Source organism: Mastacembelus armatus, chromosome 13, assembly GCF_900324485.2.
Source record: "Mastacembelus armatus chromosome 13, fMasArm1.2, whole genome shotgun sequence".
Lineage (NCBI taxonomy): Eukaryota > Metazoa > Chordata > Actinopteri > Synbranchiformes > Mastacembelidae > Mastacembelus > Mastacembelus armatus.
In genome coordinates, this window is record NC_046645.1 from 8,127,508 (window position 1) to 8,147,795 (window position 20,288).

Below are 20,288 nucleotides of genomic sequence, written 5' to 3' on the forward strand. Positions count from 1 at the left end.
AAACCAATAAAATCCAAATGTCCCCGGTGTTTACTACCAAACTAATGAAAATATATTACATGACATTGTTGCCAAAATGGCAGGTCATCTGTCACTGATGTAGGCCACTGTAGGTTTCTGATCTAATGCAATTCTCTAAACATGTACATTTTCCATCTCTAACGCTGGCAGTCTGTAGCCAACTGTCTATCTCACAAGCACTTCTCTGTCAGTAAAACTTTTGATTTCATTTCTACACATTACTGTGTTTCTTTTCCAATATATTATGTGTGTCAGTTTTCATCTTTGTGGTGTACATTTTGCATGTCTGCAATAAATGTTACCATGCATGGTCCAAGTTTTGCCTTTTGATGATACTGAGTGAGATGAGCTCTGTGCTGCAGCTCTGAGAGTCTGCACTTAGACAGAGCAGTGGGTCAGGATCACTGCTAACATCAGCCTGGTAACACTCATACAGTGGCAATGGTAACATGTTGATGCTTGGCAGGTATAGTGTTTGCCATGTTAACCATTGTAGTTTAGCATGTTTTACATTTGCCAATTAGCACTAAATACAAAGTGGATCTGAGGCTAAAGGGAATGTAATTTGTTTTGTATGTATCTGGTTTTGAACCAGAGTTTAAAATGTATATGGTCCCATGGAAGAAAACATTAAACAAAATATTAACAATTGAAGTATCATCCCCCAGGGACCATGAATGCACACAAAAAATATTACAGCCAACCAACCACAAGTTGTTGACATATCTGTGTGTAGTCCAAAACGCTGGAACAGCCAACAGGCGAACATTGGCATCTGTGCGAGTGTCAGATAGTGAGTGTACTTTTTGAACTGCTGTAAAAAATGTATGGAGAAAGTCATCAATTATGCAAAATGGCAACAGCCCAGAAAAGAAACAGAAATATCAAATCATTTAAGTAAGCAATATCTCTCAAGTGCACAGACTGGGCACAAAAAAAGCTCTACCTGTACAATAGAATAAAAGACTACATTTGTGAAGATTGAATTCATGTGTAATGTTCCATTTTTACCGGGACCAAATCAAAGCCTGATTAAATTCTGTGATAAGGCAGCAGTCTGCATCAGATTGCATTATACTGCATTGTACAGCTGTTGCTTTTAATACATCAAAATTCCGTTACTATAATTGTTTCAGAGTACACAAAACCATTTTTCGTGGCTGTTACAACAAATGGTTGAGGAAAGTAAAGGAAACCAAAGAATTTGAGGCTAATTTTTCATTTTTTTAAAAAAGCCAGCTCCCGTCACCTACACACGGTGCAGAGCAACAGCTTAATGAGTCAAGTCAGCACAGTCTCTCTACAGAAAACACAGCAAAAAACACATCTTTGCCCCGACCCAAGATCTTGAGTGTTTACTGCCAAAAAAAGGGGAACTTGATTATTTAATTTAAACTCAAAATGCCCCCAAAAACTCCTCAACTCAAAGAGGCCAATATGACATCAGAAGAGTGATGCATCCAGTGGTTTTAAAAAATAAAAATAAAAACACAGCTTAAAATGGCAGATTTCTTCACAGACACAAAGGACCAGACTTTCATCATCATCTTGCATTTCAGCTGCTCTACATAAACAGACAATTGCCCAAAATTACTCAAGTGCAACCCTACTAAGTGAGAGGATCTGGTGCTTAGTTCTGCTTGGATGGTGTTCAGTTTGAGTAGTTGAAATATTCAGGAGGTGAATGCATCAGCACCTCTGCAGTCTACTGACAGCGTCTACACGTCTGGACCAAATTTAGATTTTAGCACAGGGCTTCCCTCCTAAAGGAAAGAAGATGTTGAGGGAACAATGGCAGCACTTGTCTGCCTGCTGTAAAATGGAGAAAAGGCTATTGATGGCTCTCAAACATAAAACAGCTGTAGCAATTCTAAAAATAATATCTAAGGCTGTAAATCTGTAACTTTCTGCACATTTAAATTACAGCAAAAATGACCACATACCTACAATAGTGCTTTGGATTCTATCTGTCAACAATGCACAATACGATTAGACATATTTTATCTAAACATGCCCATGTATAACAACTTTAGGGGACCTTAATATCTAATCAAATGGTGTTTGTTACATCCTGGATCCTGGTTTGATCTGAACACAAGATAATACTTTTAAGATAGTTTAGTTAAGACAATGGAAAGAAAAGAAACTGAATAGGTCTGTGTGTGTGTTGTGCCTCTTCAAGAAAACAACAGCTGTGATGAAGTTAAGAAAACTGGGTTTGAATTAGAAATTAGATAAACAATCCACAAAAACAAAAAAGTGCCAAGCTTTTTGTGCTTTTAGTTTTTCACAAATCAGATGGGTGAATGAGGATAAGAAACCAATTTTATCCTCTTCAGACCCTTGATGTGAGCTCATTTTATTTGGATTCCAACCGAGTAACAGCCTGAAGCTGTGAGACAAAAACACAGTGATGTTTGTTTCTTACTTTCACATTCCTACAACTTCAAGAACAAGCTAAGACTATAATCTAAGTCTAAACCTGAGATTGTTCCCTCCTCTGACAAATACTTTAGTTTCCACCTTCAAACACAAATGTCAATTTGCGCTTCAGTTGGACTGACTCAAACAGGTACATCAGGTGGAAAACACCAGGAATAGTGCAGCTGGTTGACTTTTTCAGTCACCAATCATCAAAGCAGCATCATGGTTTAGGTTTTCTTCTATAGAAACCTAGAGCACACTTTAGGCAACTGAACTGAACTAGGAAGGTTCAATACACTTTAATAGAGGTCAAATGATTAAAAAAATTATGATCTTCTAGATGTTGAGTATGTAGTAGTGTCACACACCTTTTTCACGTGGTGATATGAATAATTTATTAATTCACATTTTACAGCCTACAGTGACCCAACAGTCCCACTCCATCAATTAAAAAGGACAGTTCCAATAAAAACCTTCACATCTGTGAAAAAAAAATGATAAAGTTCAGTCTTTCCACACATTGAACAACACAGTTTCCCTCCAAGTGACAAATCAGTATCATTTTTTTTTAAAAATCTAGTATGTTATGTAGATTTGGTCCATTCTCTTGTTGAATGCAAAGCAAACAACCACCAGCCCTTTGTCTGTCCCATTGCTAAATACAAGTCCAGTAGTTCATGTTGGACAAATATGTTCCTGTCCCAGAAATGGACCAACTGAATGTCCTTTTGCCAAAGAGTCTCCAGGGTCTCACAGTTCATACGTTCAGTCCCTTCTGGAATTCTCATGCTACAAAGAGCAGATCTCTCCCGCTCCTTTAAAGATTTCACCAAATGTGGCCTTTAGTGAAAAGCATAGAGGAGAAGAAGAATGGTGCAGATGCCGATCACTGTGCCAAGGATGAGCGAATCCCTTCTTTTCCGCAGGTTGATACGCTGGATGAGATTGTTGATAGTTGGAAAACGGTCTAAGAAAGTCAAGAGTTAAGGAAACCTAAAAATATGTCAATTCCTGAATTTTCAGTGGGATTAAAATAAATAAAAAGAAAAACAACAATTTGCATTTGCCCTTCAGGACCACAGAAAGAGATTTACAAAGGGGCCTGGGGATACACTTTCATTCATAGAAAGTTGGCCCAGCTGAGGGACTAGTAGTGATTTCACACCAAGAACCCTTCATCTTTTAATTAGCTTTCTTCCATTCAGTTCCTCACACACAACCCTGTGTATATGCAGCGTAAAGGATACTGGCCAGTGTGTTGACCCTGCTCTGTATGGATTTCAGGATGCCCCTTTGGGAGGTCATGTTCTCCTTGGTCGCCATGGCAATACTAAAGGGGCCGAGAAAGAGGAATGAGTTGAGAAGTGACAATACCGCAGTCATGGGGTTGCAGTCATTAGTAGTGTAAAGGGCCTTCAAGTGCAAATGAGACAGAAGAATATTATAAAGCAAATTCCACCAGGGGGTTTCTAGCAACTTTTGGGGGCAGGAAAGCAGACTGGTCCTATATGGGACTGTAGAACATAGTTTGATTACTTTAATATCCTCCTGTAATTAATTATAAATGAGTATTAAAAGACTGTGTCTGTAGGAACATCCATGCTATGCAAAGGAGTGAGGTGAAACATCCTATCACATTATATGGGTGTCTACAGTGTGTGTGTCTTTGATGTGATATTGTATTTCTTCTATATTCCTCAGCAACTTTCACAGCAGGGAAGTGCAGCTGGGCAGTTGGCAGGAAAAGTCCCAGCTCTATGTTTGCGTTCAGTGGCATCTGTTACACACAATAATCAATAGCAACTACTGAGCCCACTTTTGAGTCCTTCACCTCTTTGCTAAGATCAGAGTGTCTGAGCTGTCAGAAATCAGCTGTAACATCAGTCTATATAGTTTTCTATCTCATCTGGACCCAAAGATATACACAAACATTGAAGGTATTGAAGACAGTTAAAAAATAAACATGACAGTGCTAGCTGGTGGATAAACTCTTTTTACATGATTTCAGAACTAGTTTTGCATTTCTGTCCTTACTTTACTTATTAGTTAGAATGTAGCACATTTATTATATGTGCATCATTTGTTAGAAGCTTTTGAAGGAACCCATAACAACCTTTAACTAATTTAGGTACTTAATCATTTTATATATTCCTGTTTAATATACAAACAAAAGTACATTGTTAATAAGCTCCACCAACAATCGGTACAACAGTTTTTTTTTTCACCGCAAGTGGCATTATGTGACTCCTGAACTGGCCACTGGGGACAAACTCCTCCCACCCCAGAGTGACAGAGCCCCATAGGAGGCAGATCAAAACAAGAAACATGAAATCACCACCGTTGTTTATCTGGTAAAGTTGATGAGCAACAGGCATGAAGTTAGTTTGTAAGTTGTGAGAAAGAAAAGACATTCTGGAGATCACGACCAGTTTAGACACCTACAAAATGAGGACTCAGCCCCCCTTATGGATAACCAAATGCCGGTCCCAACCATGTAAATCACTGAGTTTGAGGTAACGACTTGCTTTAGGATTAGGGTAAGTGTTAGGTCAGTAGATGTTTTGGTTAAGGTTAGGGTTAGTCTCCAGTAAATTAATATAAATCAAGGCAAAGGCCTTACAAGCAATGAAAACATACGTGAGTGTGTGTGGGCTGGTGATGGTCATGTTGTGGGGACACAGATCTGTTTACACAGCCACATTGTGGGGACTCGCCTTTATTTTGGAGACAAAAAGCAAGTCCCAACAATGTAAATCATCATATTTTAGATATGAGTTGGTATAAGGTAAGTTTTAGGTTAGGGTTATAGAAAGACTTAGTGTTAAGCAAGTAGTGCTTATGGTTAAGGTTAGGACAAGTCTCCAGGACTACAATCTAGATCACTGTAATGTCCTCTGAAGTCCAGGAAACCAGACTGTGTGTGTGAGCACAGGTGGGTGAGGTCATCTCCTGCGGTTGGAGACTGCTGAGGGGACAGTCCGCAGTCTTGGCCTGGAGCAGTGTTTTGAGGATCATGTTCTCCTCAGTCAGGAAGAAATCCTTCTGCTGACTCCAGCAACCTCTGCAAGTCTTTATCTCAATGTTAACTAGCTCATGAGAATCAGAGCTGGAAGATAAAAACTTTATTCACAGTATTTAATCAGTCAGTAATCAGATATGTTGGAAGTGTGTGTGTGTGTGCGTGGGGGGGGGGGGGGGGGGGGGTGTACTGTAACATGTCAGGAAATGTAAATTTCATTTATATAACCCAAAATCACAAACATAAATCTGTCTCATAGGGCTTCACAAACTGCACAATAAATGGTGCCCTCTATCCAAAGATAAAATCAGATTCACGTTATTTTTGTTTGGTTTTTTTTGGTATTCATTGTGCCTTTATTTTCCAGTGGGCTGCAAACACATGGACAGGAAATGCAGGCCATAGACATAAAGCAAGAGGGTCATTTGCAACAAATGTCAGCCAAAGGACTGTGCATGTGTATATGATACACCACTGTAACCATTAAGCTATCAGGGTGCCTCAAAAATAAATAAATGGGGAAAGACAGAAACCTCATGAGGAACAACAGAATACATTAAGAGCTTTCTTGTAAAATCAATGTAAATTCAGTACACAATACAGTACAATTCAGAAAAGTGATTCTGTGTAAAAACCCGTCCTTCTCTTTTGTTTCTGATTTTTTTAAGATATGAACCAGAGAAATGGAGATACTAGGCAACTAGAGGAAAGGTAAACTCTACAGACATTATTGATTCAATGACTGCACTTAAATAGTGGTTTGTGGTTTGACCCCTGACATTTATCACCGGGCTGTGAAGTGAGATGAAAATTGATCAAATAACAGGAAACAATGAACCATTTAGACTATTTTACACCTCTGATTAGGAGCTCAAGCAGGATAGCTTGTGTTCTCCATAACAGTGACTCCTGAAGCCCATGGCTACAAGGACATATAGAAAATTTCATCATACCAAACTGACACAAGATACATATGGACCAAAAAACTGTTTTCAGGGTTTGTGCAGCTTATTTTCTCATACTGCAGATCTAAAACTGGATGGACACAGAATCACATTTTCTGTCGTGTTATTCCTTTCCCCCTCCAAGTATTTAGCATTTCTTGCAAAAAGAAGTCTATGTATATGTGCAGACAGAAGGTCTTACCTTATTGTGTCATCCATCAGTCGATCAGAACTATTGGCAGGAGGTGGGAACAGGAGGAAAGAGAAAGAAGAAGTGACCAATTAGTTAATGACATGCAGCAGTGTAGCAAAAATACAGAATGGCAATAAACAAATGATGTTGGGGCAGCTATCAGTTTCAGTTTTACATCAGCAATGAACAATACAGAGCTGACTGGGCTAGATTTCTGAGAAACAGACCTAGACCTAAATCTGAATTACATGTTTGGTTATTTGGGATTGGATTTCTTTGTCCACAGTCCTATCCACTCCCACATACATGTGTCTTTGTGTATGTGTTACTGTCAATTCTTAATGATACACACGCATTTGTTTTTGTACGCAAGAAACATTTCAATTCAAAGTAAAGCTGTCAACAAATACGTGCAACCTATTCATTTCTCTTAAACCTCTGCATGAAATAGGATGGTTGCAATTTGTCTAGTTCATTGTCTGGTGGGTGAGTCTTGACTAACTAGACCCAGAGAGAATACCCCCTCAGAGATCCTGGAGATTAATCTTCTGCATAAGCACATCGCAGAGGGAGTGTTAGATGCGGACACATGCATGTATGCACTTTATGTTTTTACACCAGTGGTGTGTCTCAGATTGCTCAGAAAAAACAATACTCTCAGTGGTTTAGGGCTTAATTGCAATCTGTTTGGATAATCTTCCAAAAAAAAAAAAAACTCAAACACAAGGGAAGGTATTTAGTTCAACACCCATTCAATAGCTCCACATTCTCATTGCCATGCCCAGTATGTAGTTTCTGTTAAGCTCTTAGCATTTCTCTGCTCTTCTTACAAGAAGAGAGGAAAGGTCACTCAAAGATTCCTACTTTAAATGTATCCACACTACACATCTACCAATCTATAACCATCTCCTAAACCTTCTCATTATGGCTTAACTTGACTTCCCTGTAGGTTATTACCTAAGTGTTTTAAACACACCCTTCTGGTCTGGTGTTCAATCACAGTTCTTGTGCTCATAACCTTGGTCTATAATTTTCTGTCAATTTCTATCTACAACTTGTTATTTTACCACTTCCACTCTTTTTGGACAACTGTAACAAGATTTGCCAACCAAACTATAGTGGCTCTTCTTATCATATCAATGTGAAAAATGTTCTTTTTCATGTCCATTCTATTGATCACAAGTGTGATAGTGTGCCAGTCTCCACACAGTAAATTAGATTAATGGGATGACCTCTCTCTGCCTTACAACTGTTTTCTTTTTGAATGAGGTGGCAACATACAGTACCACAAGACTTTAAATGAACACATCCATTGTTATCACATATGTGTGCTAAATGTGCTGTTTAATGTTTTCATGTAACTGATGCTGAGTAGTCAGAGGACGTTCAAAGATACAGTTTTGGTTAAATTTGATTATAAACCTCGTTCAGGTCACATACTTCATCAAGAAATGACCAACTGATCACTCATGATGGGTGAGTTATATACTGATGCAATCACTTGAGATTAGTCCTGCTAATGACCTGCAATATTAGGACCAGACTCTCTTCTGGTGTGCCAAACAGGACTGGCCTCAACTAGTAAATATGCACTAGTTTAATTGCTGTAAACATAATCTATATCAATCAATAAGCTGCTACAGTAGCATCGAGGTTGAATGTGCCATCACTTCATGTATATGTGTCCTTCTGTGGTTGCAGCTTTGAGTGAGTTCTCTCCATTTCCCCTGGTCAGTCATGTTTTGTTGCAGTCATTAAATTGCTCATTAGCTCCGAGCTAATTGCCTTTCCCAGTGTATGTATCAACCAGCCCTGACCACATGCTTCCGCACTCTCTTTTACCATTCATACACGTATGAAAATAGAATTACAGCAGTTCGTTTAGTATTTGTCCACTAGATAAATGGATACATGCTGTCTGTATCCACAGCTACTAAGTACCCTCTGCTTTTTGGGTGACAGTTCAGCTCACATTGCCTGGTCCAAACACAGAGCATTTGGCTGCTCAGATACAAACTGTCGCCCTGTTCAAATAAAACACCAAGCATCAACAGCACAATCAGTGAATACCAATCTGCAAACCCACTGTAATCAAATAGAAAAAGGCATCTAATTTCACAACAGAGCATTAAGTGGTACATGATCTTAATCTTGATAAGGTCTTTACAGGAAAACATGCTTTGATAGACCATAATGGAGTGTTGAATATAAGCTAAGTGAATATGGTTATGGCACTTTGTCCACGGTCCATGTACTGTACCTTGATAACTAACAAGGAGGCAAACAGTGAAACGAGCTGACCTAAAAATGCTCATACCTGTTAGGTAAACCTCCTGAACGGATTCTAAACTGAACTGTTTGGGTCTCTAACGCTTTGGTGCACAAGAAAAAACAGGACAGCACTTTATCGCGAATGCTCAGAGCTCTCCTCCACTGATTACATTAGCATATTAAGAAACTGGCAGCTCAGAACAAATTCCTTAAGATGGGAAACAATCCAAGCAGAATAGAAGCAGGGGACTCAAACTTGAGGGCTAAGAAAAACAGAAAAGAAAGAAAATGAAAGAAAGCAAGACAGGTGGTCACTGTGGCATTAAAAAAATGTTAAAAATGCCAATGAAAAAGTGAGTTAGATGATGACACACCCACAAACCTTCTTTCATATACTGATATTTGCAAATTGCATTTGAAGACCTTGTAGAAAGAAAACTGACATGCAGTAGAGAAGTGCTACAGTTATATTTAACATCAGGGTTCTCCATCCATTATCTACACCTGCTTATTCCTTAACCAGGGTCACGAGGATCTGCTAGAGCCCATCCCAGCTCTCTTTTTGGGTGAAAGGCAGGGATATACCCTGGACAGGTCCCCAGTCCATCACAGGGGAACCCAAATTATTTTTCTCATAAAAATCTGGTTTGCTGATCATTTGTGCATTTCAGTCATTTAGTACCCACAGGCAGCATATAGTACCAGGATGTCAAAGAGTCCAGTTAGCATACAGAGACAAAGGGAAAAAGTGAATTTATGAGAAAGGACACATATTTACTGTAGTCCGCAATAAACTGAGGCTAAGACTCACTTAGCCTGGGACTATATTATTACGCCATATGAATGTGCACGGCCAAAAGGGGGCAAAGACCATCTAGAGGAAAGTTACAGAAAGAACTGAACTTCCAGATAAGTTTTTAACAAGTTATTTACTTTTTGTGACAAATTAAAAAAAATTTTTTAAAAAATACAGCAACCACATTATCGGATTCAAGCAGCTACGTCTAAATGTGAGGTGCAAAATTGCCTGACACCACTGTTGTGTCTGTTTGACAGGAAGTCTTTATCAGTGTAACCGCTACCATTAGAGCTGTTTCAACATGAACTTTTAATGGACCAGCGCCTCCCACCTTTTAGTTTATTCATGAACACTGCCCTTCATGACAGACAGAGAGATGGAAAAGCAGATATACAAATATAAAGAAAGAGATAGGGTAAAAAATAACAGATTGAGAAATAATCAACACCACTTACAGTACCTCTAAAAAATTAAACAGCATCAATTTAAATTCTTTTGTATTTTATGTCATATTTACACAGTGCCACAGCAGCAGATGTCGAGCCTAAAATAAAAGCAGGTCAGACTAATGCAGAGCTATAGGGTTCATTACTAGCAGCAAAAGAGAAGAGTATCTTAAAAATTAATCTAGACATATCTGTCTCATTAAGTCCAGCTGAGAATGAATGCAGGCTGGCTAACAATCCACCCACCACAGTGCTTTGACTGGAAAAGACTACTTCTTTTGAGTGTATCGCACAAAACAGGGCTTTATTACAACCTGCACCACAAATTAGACCTCCACTGCGAGCTCTCTATAACATGGTGCGAATGTTAAAAATCAGAAAATCGTTCTAGATCCAAGCAGATCATGTAAGCTGACGTGTAATGCATTAATACATCTTTGAAAATGCCTTTTGAAAAAAAGAAAAACAGAAACGGACCGTGTCAAGCATGAGAAAAATGTTACACTATTGGAACTCAAATGTTTCATCTCCATCAAGTATGAGCAGACTTCGGACCACTGCTCTGGCCACTAATACATTTTAGCCCTTTTCTCTTCCAGCCCTCTTTCCTGTTTTATGGCACTAATAGGATCAATCAGGGGTAACTTGATCCCCATTACCAATTGCCTCTTTCCCCTTCCACCTTTGTCAATAGTCTGGGGAGGCCCTATAATATGGGCTGTAGTTTAATAAGATAATTTCATTATCGATATCGCGATCAACTGTATTGGATTGGCACAAGAGACTGCTGCCAATGCAGCTGGCTGAAAGAGAGTGGAGGAGGTAGAGCACAATGCACCACAGTTATCATTGCACATTTCTCAGATAAGATAATTTTATCATCAGTATTCATATAATTATATATAGATAAATAGCCTCAACCCTAAACTCACTAAAGAAGCTTGACAGCAGTGTTATTCTGCAGCTACATCACCCTATTCTTAAACTGCTGTCCTGAACCTGTACTCAGGGTATCTATTAAAGTGGCATACCAATCCACCCAGTGCTCTCTTTTTCTGAACTTTACTGTTAAAGTTGGAACCCACACTGCATTTAAATAATCAGAATCAATTTTATAGGATAAAAAAATGAGTCTTGCTACCAAAAAATGATCCATGTTCTACTTTATACTAGACAGAAATTTTATAATGAGGTTGGCAAAGAATAACAAAAAGAGGGCCTGTTTTTGTTATTCTTTCTTTTCTTTTATCCTGTACACCATTAAAGCATTTGTTGAACTGCTGCTGATGAAATAAACTCAGATTACAGATACACTTACAGTGTTGGAGGTAAAACTCTGCTACATTTCACTGCTTCAACAACACTGTGACAGGATCTGTCAGGCAACAATTGTCCAGTAATTCTTTAAGGAATATTATCTTGACAGTATGAGGCCACTCTAATATGAATCCTATTTAATACCTTTTGGATTAACTCTAATATGTATCCATGTACATTGTATCCACCATCAGCAATGGGCAACTACAGTTTTCTGCATGTTCAGATCTGTATCATCATACACTACAGATCCTTGTTGTGTTAATGCCACAGTAGATGCTGTTAAACGGATAGGGACAAAGGCAACCCAAAGCAGTACTTAATAAGATTAAACTCAAATGTTTATGCAATTGAAAACATGTTATAATACAATTCTAGCCATAAAATTGACACTGCTCAGACCTTAAAAAATGAAAATAACACAAAAATCAATATATATACATGCATCTCTATACTCTCTCTATATATATGGACTACATACACTGCCTGATGCAAAAGTGCATTTTCTGTGGAATGATCCACCCATATCTCTGCCCTCTACTTTTCTTGATCATCTGTGTTAACAAATAGTTAAATACTTCCCTAACAATTCGGTGTAATCTATGTGTGTATGTGTATGCTATGAACTGAACTGTATTTTAAAAGGTGTTAATGTTGTTGAGTACACCTCTTGTATGTGAGTCACTATATAAAACCCCTTTTCATTTTATAAATTGAGAGATAAACATTAGCCATGGCATGTCAGAGCAGGTAAAACCTGTTTTGAAATGAGTTAAGAGGTCTTTGATGGGGAATAATTGAGGCATTATTCCTTTGAGAGCTTGAAACAGGAAACAAACATTTAGCCAAAGAGAAAATCAATCAGACTGCTTTGTGTTTGTAGGCTATGACCAAATTATCAGATGGGATCCTCCAGCCTGGCAATGTTAAAAGCTCCTCTGTGGTTTATTTGTGTTTTGTTAGAGTGTGTGAGTATGAGTGCCTTGCTGACATTCAATTTTACTTTCCACACAGGGTGCCTCTCACACACCGGCACATGCATACAGGTTTTATGAAGTTTAATGTTTCATGCTGTTCTGCTGTTCTTCAGAGTCAGCCAAATGACAGGAGGACACTAATCAGGTTGCTGACAGATCATGGTTCACCTTTGGTGTCAGTATAAAAAGTACATCAAACTTTTAAGATGCAAGGATAGGATGCAAGATTTTTTAAATAGTGCTTACTTGGTATAATAAGACAATAAGTGTAAGTCCCCATGCACTCAAATCTAAACCTGTTCTTGCCAATATTTTCTTTAATAGTACATTAATTAGGCACAGTTAACAGTTTTTGTCTCACCTAGCCAGAAAAGCACTCAAATACAGTCTACATTTTCTTAAATTACTCGACAAACTCTAAATTAATGAATGCATCTTCATGAAAACATTTGAGATGTAAGAAAGTAAAAGCAAAGAGACCCAAGGGTGCAAGAGTTCAAAAGCAAAAATCAGCAACAGCAACGAAAAGGCTGTGCTACACCATCAACATGAGTTATTGCAGCTTTGATTTCTTGGAAGCTATTCTGGCTATTGCTTTACTTTGCGTTGAAAGGGTGAGTAACTGGAAAATGTGCAGCTAAAGTCTGTTTTGAGCTGGTATCCCTAAAAAAGTGAATTAAAGAAATGGATTCTTGATTACTTCAATTTTTTTCAAATATGGCAAAGAAAAGTGTTGGGAACCTACTTTCTCAGGTGCTCATGCTCCTTTAGAAATAGTTCTGTTCTTCTGTTGTTGACCCCAGAGCCACTCTTGTACATCCTGAAAAAGGCACACAGACACACCGCTAAAACAACACAGATACAAAAAGGTTAAGTAACAATATTTGCTGCTTGTGTAATATGACACAGTATTTGAAAAAAAAAATGAGAGCACATCCATTGTCTTCTGGAAGAAAGAAGAAGTCCTGTTATTTCATCTAAGTCAAAGATAAAAAAGGCCTAGACCTCACAACCTGGGAAACTTGAAAATAAAATCCTTGGATCCTGACTTACCAAGCTGACAGTTAAGTGACAGTCGACAGATGGCACCAGACAATCAGCTGTAGCTTTCACATTTTGTCTGGTACTACTGACTCTCACCTATTCTTATCAGGGGGTTTCAGAATCAGACGGTAAAAGACAGAGCTGGAGCTATATACTAACTAGCTCACTGCAGCTACTTCGTTTACTGTTACTTCTGAATATGTCATCTGAACCACGGACAAAAAAGACACTGCCATAATTGCTGTGTAAGGTCACTTTTTAATCAAAGAGCAGTTGGCGCCAATGCCACATTCCCTGTACAATGTTTTAGAGTAAAAGCCTCCTTGTGGTTCACTAGTGGAAACCTTAATGTAAAGCAGCAGGAACAGAACATATCAGGTTTGCATTAGCTTGGTGGTAACTTAACACAACAAATACAGCACTAGTATAGTTGTAGCTGAGGAGGTCAGACAACATAGGACAATAAGAGTGCTATCCAGAAACCACCTCATGTCACACAGGCTCTTCCATCATGGACAATGTTTCTCTCAAGTCACCGGAGTTACCTCATGTTGAGCTAATTAGTTTACAGCAACAACATGACTTAGGGCAGAGATGGTCATCCTGCCCTAACAGTGCCAGCCTGGACTTCCCCTGCTATGAAGCAGCAATGGAACTCCATAAAATCACAGCTCAGCATGCCATAGCATATCTGAAAATGCCATACTGGGCCAAAGGAGCTGCCTGGCCTGACCTTATCCTCACCATCAGTTGCCAGCAGAGTTATATTTCTTGTTCTCCTGCCTATTTATTCCTCCAGCCAATATATACCTTCCATTCAAGAATTTTAGCAGCTGTAAATTACAATTCTGTTAATAGAGAACATGAGAAATTGTTAAAAATGGTTAAGAATGGGTTCAGAATCTCTTTTGTTCCCTGTAGTTAATTATTTTACTACTCTATGTGTAATCTCTGAAATAAAAAAATTTTAAAAACTGATTCTATCCTCATATAGCTAGCACAACACAATCTCAGATTAATGAAAACGCAGAAATGAAGCAGTATGCTCTTTCACTGAGCTAACTGGCACCAAAGCAGTCAAAGTTAATAGATAGCTTGTTACATACAGCGAATACATCACACCATTTCTCTTTCCCTTGATGCAACTCTAGCTATCGGCATGACTCAACAGCTGACTGGCTGTGCTCTCCCGGGTCTCTGATCATTTAACATGGCCACGCCCTCCTGTTGGGGAAGAACGCAATAAAGAGCAGGGGAGGAGGGGTAACTGTGTAACATAAGAGTATACATACAGATAATACTGTATAGCATCCTACCCCACCCAGCTCACTGTAAGCGGTCCAAGAACAAATGTGCCTACTTCATCCCTAATGCACCATCCAAAGCCAGTGAGTGGAAACACTATATTCAGTGCACACACAGCACACTCCACAGTGGCTGCCATGAGCCCAAGATGGCTGCACAACCAGTAGGCCGAATGCCAGCTTCATCACCGCAGCAAAGTTTTATAAAAGGCCAACGATGTAAATCACAAGCAAGGTGTCATTTATGTTGCTGACATTTGCAATCAAAGCAGGAGTGTGCTTTGCTCTGCTCCATGCTGCTGTTCTGAATGGTACTACTGCACATAAAAAAAGCATGCTTATGGATGAATGTGAGAATCGATTTGTTGACAACATTGTAAGAAACTGATACTGTGGTCGAGAGAATGGTCTGTTGTTCATTTAGGTGTCTGCATTAATGTGCACGTCTTTAATCAGTATGGATTTATTTGTGTGTGCAGTGTAAACAGCCCTCATACGCATAAAAATTTACTCCATGTTCAAGAGCTCTACTGCCCTCTACCTGACAAAAGGGGAAAAAGGTTGAGTCACAGCAAACAGTTCCTCACAATATAGAAGGTATATTTCAATTCAATTCAAATTTATTAGTATAGTGCCAAATCACAATTACAAATCATTTCAAAAACTGACTCTGGACACTTTCATTATTATTAAAAGACTGTGCTGTTCTAGTCAAGGACTGACCTATCTTACGCTTTTTATTTTGATTAAATCACCAAGTTACAATGCTCAGATGCCGCTCAGATTTCTGACTTGTGAAAATAATTTTGTAGCTTTATTTTTCTTACAATAAATCTCTGTTGTTGTGGACAACAATTAACTTAGAGAAAGCTGTCATAACTGATCTCTCTGTATGCCATTCTAAAAATAATAATAGATTTCCATTAGTGTTATCAAGGGAGTTTAATGTTTTGTTATTCTCACTTACATACTATCTGCATTATAGTCAGGACAGTTCAACAGTCTTGGAAAAATAATAAGCTAGCCTTCCAGCTATCCAGGATATGGAGGCTTTTGTGTATTCTCAAGTCCCCATGCCCCACCAGCAAAAGTCACTGGGGGAGATCAGGGGCAACCTGCTTCTCAAAAGAACCAGCCTCATGTAAAGCATGACTTGAAATCGCATTGCACTGTGCCGTAACAGGAACAGCTGTAATTGCCCTACCAGTAGGTTCAGGCGGCTCATTCATTACCAGCCCCTGGGCACATTAGTCATCGTTAGGTTGAGCACTGGGTCAACAACTCTGGCTCATTTCTATGCATTAGATTCAGCAGCACTGGGCCTATTAGTAGGGTCAGTGGCACTCCTAGCAATCTGATTTAATGAGAAAACTGAGTGTACTGTTGCTTGTAGTGCAGACCTCAAGGGACATTATTGAGTAGACATACAGTTAAAATCTTGATTGCTTATGTGCAGTGTCACTCTGTTTTAATTAGATGATAATGGGTTGGTTGTGCACTGATAAAAAAAAAAAAAAATACAGATGGGTCACAAACTAAAGGAAGCGCATGCACGCATTTTCTGGAATGGTTTTAGTGTTTCACGGACATCAGTGTAGGAAAAGGAGCAGTGGGAAGCTGCTTTCTTCACTATCACCCTTTGCACTTGTATGTGTAATCTCATCAAGTGTTTGACAATGCATGGTTTTGAATCAGCAGTGCTAATCCAGCTGCTAACCCTAAACCTAACCCACTGTTTAAAAAGGGATTCAATGGAAAGGTGACGTGAAAAGCTACAATATCCTTTAACTGTATATGTTCTCGTGTTTTAAAATAAAATTACATTGCTGAGGTGATTTTGCAGATATGTGTTTTAAGATCCAGTACATTAAGCCAATCACTTCTATGCATCTAGTATATGATCAGATATTAATATTACATTTGACCACTAGACTATAATGAGAAATGAAGGAATAAAATTAAGTAACGAGTTTAATCCAAGAGTTATGTAAAATTCCTGAGGCCTATGGTACATGTATGATTCTTGTGTGAGGCAGTCACAGACTACCTGCACACTAGATGGATGAAGGGGGATCAATGGGAATCCTGCAGTGCTCACGGTATGCTCACTGCTGCATCTTACAGATCAATAAACCAATACAAACAAACAAGGTCTGGGAGAATCATGGTCTGGGTGAGCCTCCATCTCATTTCAATACACTAATTCAAAACGGAGCCAATCTGAGGAGAGGACACACTTCCTCAATACAAGGCCAGAGAATCTGGTTACTTTTTAATGGGCTACATTTTTCAACATTATGCCAAATGGAAGTCAAGGTTCAAGAATCGCTCTAAGGAATTAAGTCTACAGCAGGGTGACTAATGCCTGACAGTTTTTACTCCACAGCCGGTATATCAGCTGCATGGCTCAATTAATCATAACATGGCAGGACTAGGTACTCACTCAATGTCTTTTCTGACGGACCCCAGCAGGTCTTCTCTTTCCCGGATGGCCACAAAGTTGCCTTTGGTTTTGTGGAATTCATGAGTGTAATCCTGAGTGGACAACACATATAAGTGAAAACGTATACAAATGGAGGAAAAACAAAAGGTACCATAAGGAGACACAGTATATGCAACATAAACACAGAAATAGTGAGGCAAACCTGTAGGATGTCTCTATGTCTCTGGAGTGTGTGCATGAGTGCAGCATTGAGAGAAGCCGTGCCTGGGGTGTTTGTGTACTCCGCCATCTTGTCATTCACTGCAGTCAGCTGAAGGAGAGAGCGAATGGACATATGGATGAGAAATCCTCATAAAAACAAGGGGATCAGCAAATAACACACCGCAGAACCCTCAACATCCGTAAAAGGTATTAATTTAGAGAAGCTAAAGAGATTTCAGTTGGATAAGATTGCTCCATTTATCATTTATTCTGTGATGTAACTCAATACATTTATGTCCACCCAAGACTTTTGTTCCTAACTGCAAAACATTACAATATTAAAAACCAAGAGCTGTTCTTACTAGAGTTGTTTTGTTGGCTTTCATGAGTCACTGCCCTATGAGTATTTACTTACTTTGGCCAGCAATTGTTCAATTTCCACTGACATGGTGTCAAACATCCTGTCCTGGGTAGAGTTGTTTAGCAGCGGGGTGGTGTCTGACCTTCAAGAGGAAAAACAAATAATGAAGAACAATTAGAAAGTCAACTTAAAGCTTAAGTAATAAAAATATTTCTATATATCAGACCCTTGTCACTCTGACTAAGAAGTATAGAATATGGATGGGTGAATATAACTGTATTAAGTTGAACTGCACCACTGAATAAATGATACACATAGCAACAAAATATTTTCACAGAAGGAAACAAGGGCATATAGGTAGTGCTTAGGGAAGTTCTTCATTTACATCCCTTTAAGGATTAGCTAGTGAACAACACCTCAGATTCAAGTTATTGCTCACAGAAACTTTGAAAATCTCTGACCACTGCAAAGAACCCATCTTTTTTATTATTAAATTATAAAATCTAGGAAATGTCCCATATGGTTTTATTCCCTTCCTAGAGGGATTAGACATGCATCCTTAACTAACAAAAATCAAAAGGATGGAAACTCCTTACTTAATAAGAACTCCAAATAACAACTATATTCATTACTGACTAATATTTGAACACTATTAAATTTGGTCTTTACAAAATGCTGGAAATTAATTAAAAATTCCAGTTATAGTTGGAAAAATAGCAGGGCAGTAGCTCTGGAGGAACAGGGTTGCTACCCCTGCTTTAGGCAGTTGTTAACGCAGGTCTGATATGAGACTTAATCTTACGTGTCTGCCCGACGTCCCTCCCTGGAACCACTGTAGCTGGTGCACAGTTTACTGAAGGAAACCAACTTCAGGTCAAGTTCATTCTCCAACTGTCTGGCCTGCTTTCGCAGATCTGTAACACCCAGACAAAACATTTTAACACTCAGTACAGAATCACTACTTTACACATCTACTCCTCTATATTTCAGTGGAAAGTATTGTAGTTTTTATTCAACATTAATGTGGTATCTGTAGCTACTCTGAATGACAGCTGAAGATAGGAAAGTAGTTTTTATTGGGCAGTCATTTTACAACCTTCAAGATGATTTTGTCTTCAATGACATAATGCAAGAAAAAAGAAAACATAAGAGAAACATATGATCAAAGAACATTGTAGACATATAATACATAAAAATAAAAACTGTAAATATAAAATGAACAAAATAAAAATAGAGACAAGTGTAATGCGCCACAAATCAAAACTTAAGTAAAAATGTCATACTAGTGAGAGACTGTGGAAAAAAGCAGTCTTCAGTTTAGATTCACAGTGGCTGCTTTATATATTTTATATTTCTTAACATATACAAAGGAAAAGTAACATAAGAGAAAAAATATATATTCCTGCTTTTAAGATAAACCCGTTTCTTTAATTTTCCAGCTCCAAGTGTCCAGATGTGTTTTGTTAAGTTTGCTCTTAGACAGCTGCTGTAATGTTACCTTGCGCTGCAGTAATACAGCAAACACAGAGAGAGCTTTTAGTAAAAACTACCAGCCTGGTCAAGCAGCTGATAAAGCCTGAGACGCTAACTTACACGGTGAAGTGTTAGCTAACTAGTTGTACCGGCACCATATGTCTTTAAAACGTTTATGTAAAAGTCAAACGTGCAGGCGAGGGCACTGGTTAGAAGGTTGTTCATTATCAATATTATCAAAAGTCTAGCAACTGTCAGGTGTTGTCGGAAATACAATTTAGTGTGAATTCTTCTCTCTTACCTTCCCAATAATTGCTGCTTCCTATTCCTGCCATCTTTGTTGTTCTACGTCCGTCTTCTTCTTCTTCTTCTACTGTATTTCCGGTTGTTTTAACCTCACTAAGCGTGTTACTGCCCCCCACTGATAGCTCACCATAATGTGTCTCCTTTGGCCCGGCGACTTCATTGAAAATGTGAAGAACAACAGGGCTCGAACAAATTGTTTGTTTTTGTATAAATATTGGACCTCCTTTGTTGTAAAGAGTAACAGAAAAGAAAAACAGCGGCACCTACTGGGCATGTAGGGCCTCCACCGTATTACAGAACTACTCCAATCGGCTTTTGGTGAAGGAAATGACAGTGCTGTATAAAGAATATGTTCCCTAGGATGAGGTGAGGTTCAGGTGAAGGTACTAAGGGGAAAACACAAACTTCAACACAGCACTGGGGACTTTATTTTGCTTTATTCACAGGACTATACCTGCCTGTAATACCCTGAAAACTGTCTGGTTTCTGGTCTTCAAAGTCTGCTCCCCGACTTCATATTCTGTTCAGTACTGCACAAATCACTAAATACTGATATGTATTCATTACCTGCTTTATCACTTTCTATTTACATCTGCAACTACAGAGCTATTTACCATGTCAAATTGTAAAAATATAAACTTGCATCCTGCCAACCAACACAAAAACGGTTCAAGGTGAAAGAACCAATGTTTAACAGTATATTATAGTATCCTTATATTAGTATATTATGGTATCCTTTGTTTTA

At 38.6% G+C, this 20,288-nt stretch overlaps 1 protein-coding gene across 1 annotated transcript; it reads right to left on the reverse strand.

Moving 5' to 3' along the window:
* gosr1 (golgi SNAP receptor complex member 1) lies at positions 1-19,591 on the reverse strand. Its single transcript, XM_026328595.2, has 9 exons — positions 19,539-19,591; positions 18,567-18,678; positions 17,819-17,906; positions 17,405-17,512; positions 17,203-17,294; positions 13,157-13,231; positions 6,611-6,640; positions 3,693-3,775; positions 1-3,412 (listed from the first exon to the last, which is right to left on the reverse strand). Exons 1-9 carry the CDS (start codon positions 19,570-19,572, stop codon positions 3,288-3,290), a joined length of 747 nt encoding a protein of 248 aa, XP_026184380.1. The 5' UTR covers positions 19,573-19,591; the 3' UTR covers positions 1-3,287.
* Between the last annotated feature and the right edge of the window lie 697 nt (positions 19,592-20,288).

Bases quoted from the DNA above. Each gene is read 5' to 3' on its own strand.
- gosr1 (XM_026328595.2), bottom strand. From the start codon at position 19,572: ATGGCAGGAATAGGAAGCAGCAATTATTGGGAAG. The intron at 17,907-18,566 runs GTAAGATTAAGT...TTCCTCTTGAAG, and splicing joins GAGGGACGTCGGGCAGACAC to GTCAGACACCACCCCGCTGC. The intron at 6,641-13,156 runs GTAGGTTCCCAA...TCCTGCCAATAG, and splicing joins GAGCATGAGCACCTGAGAAA to TTCTGATCGACTGATGGATG.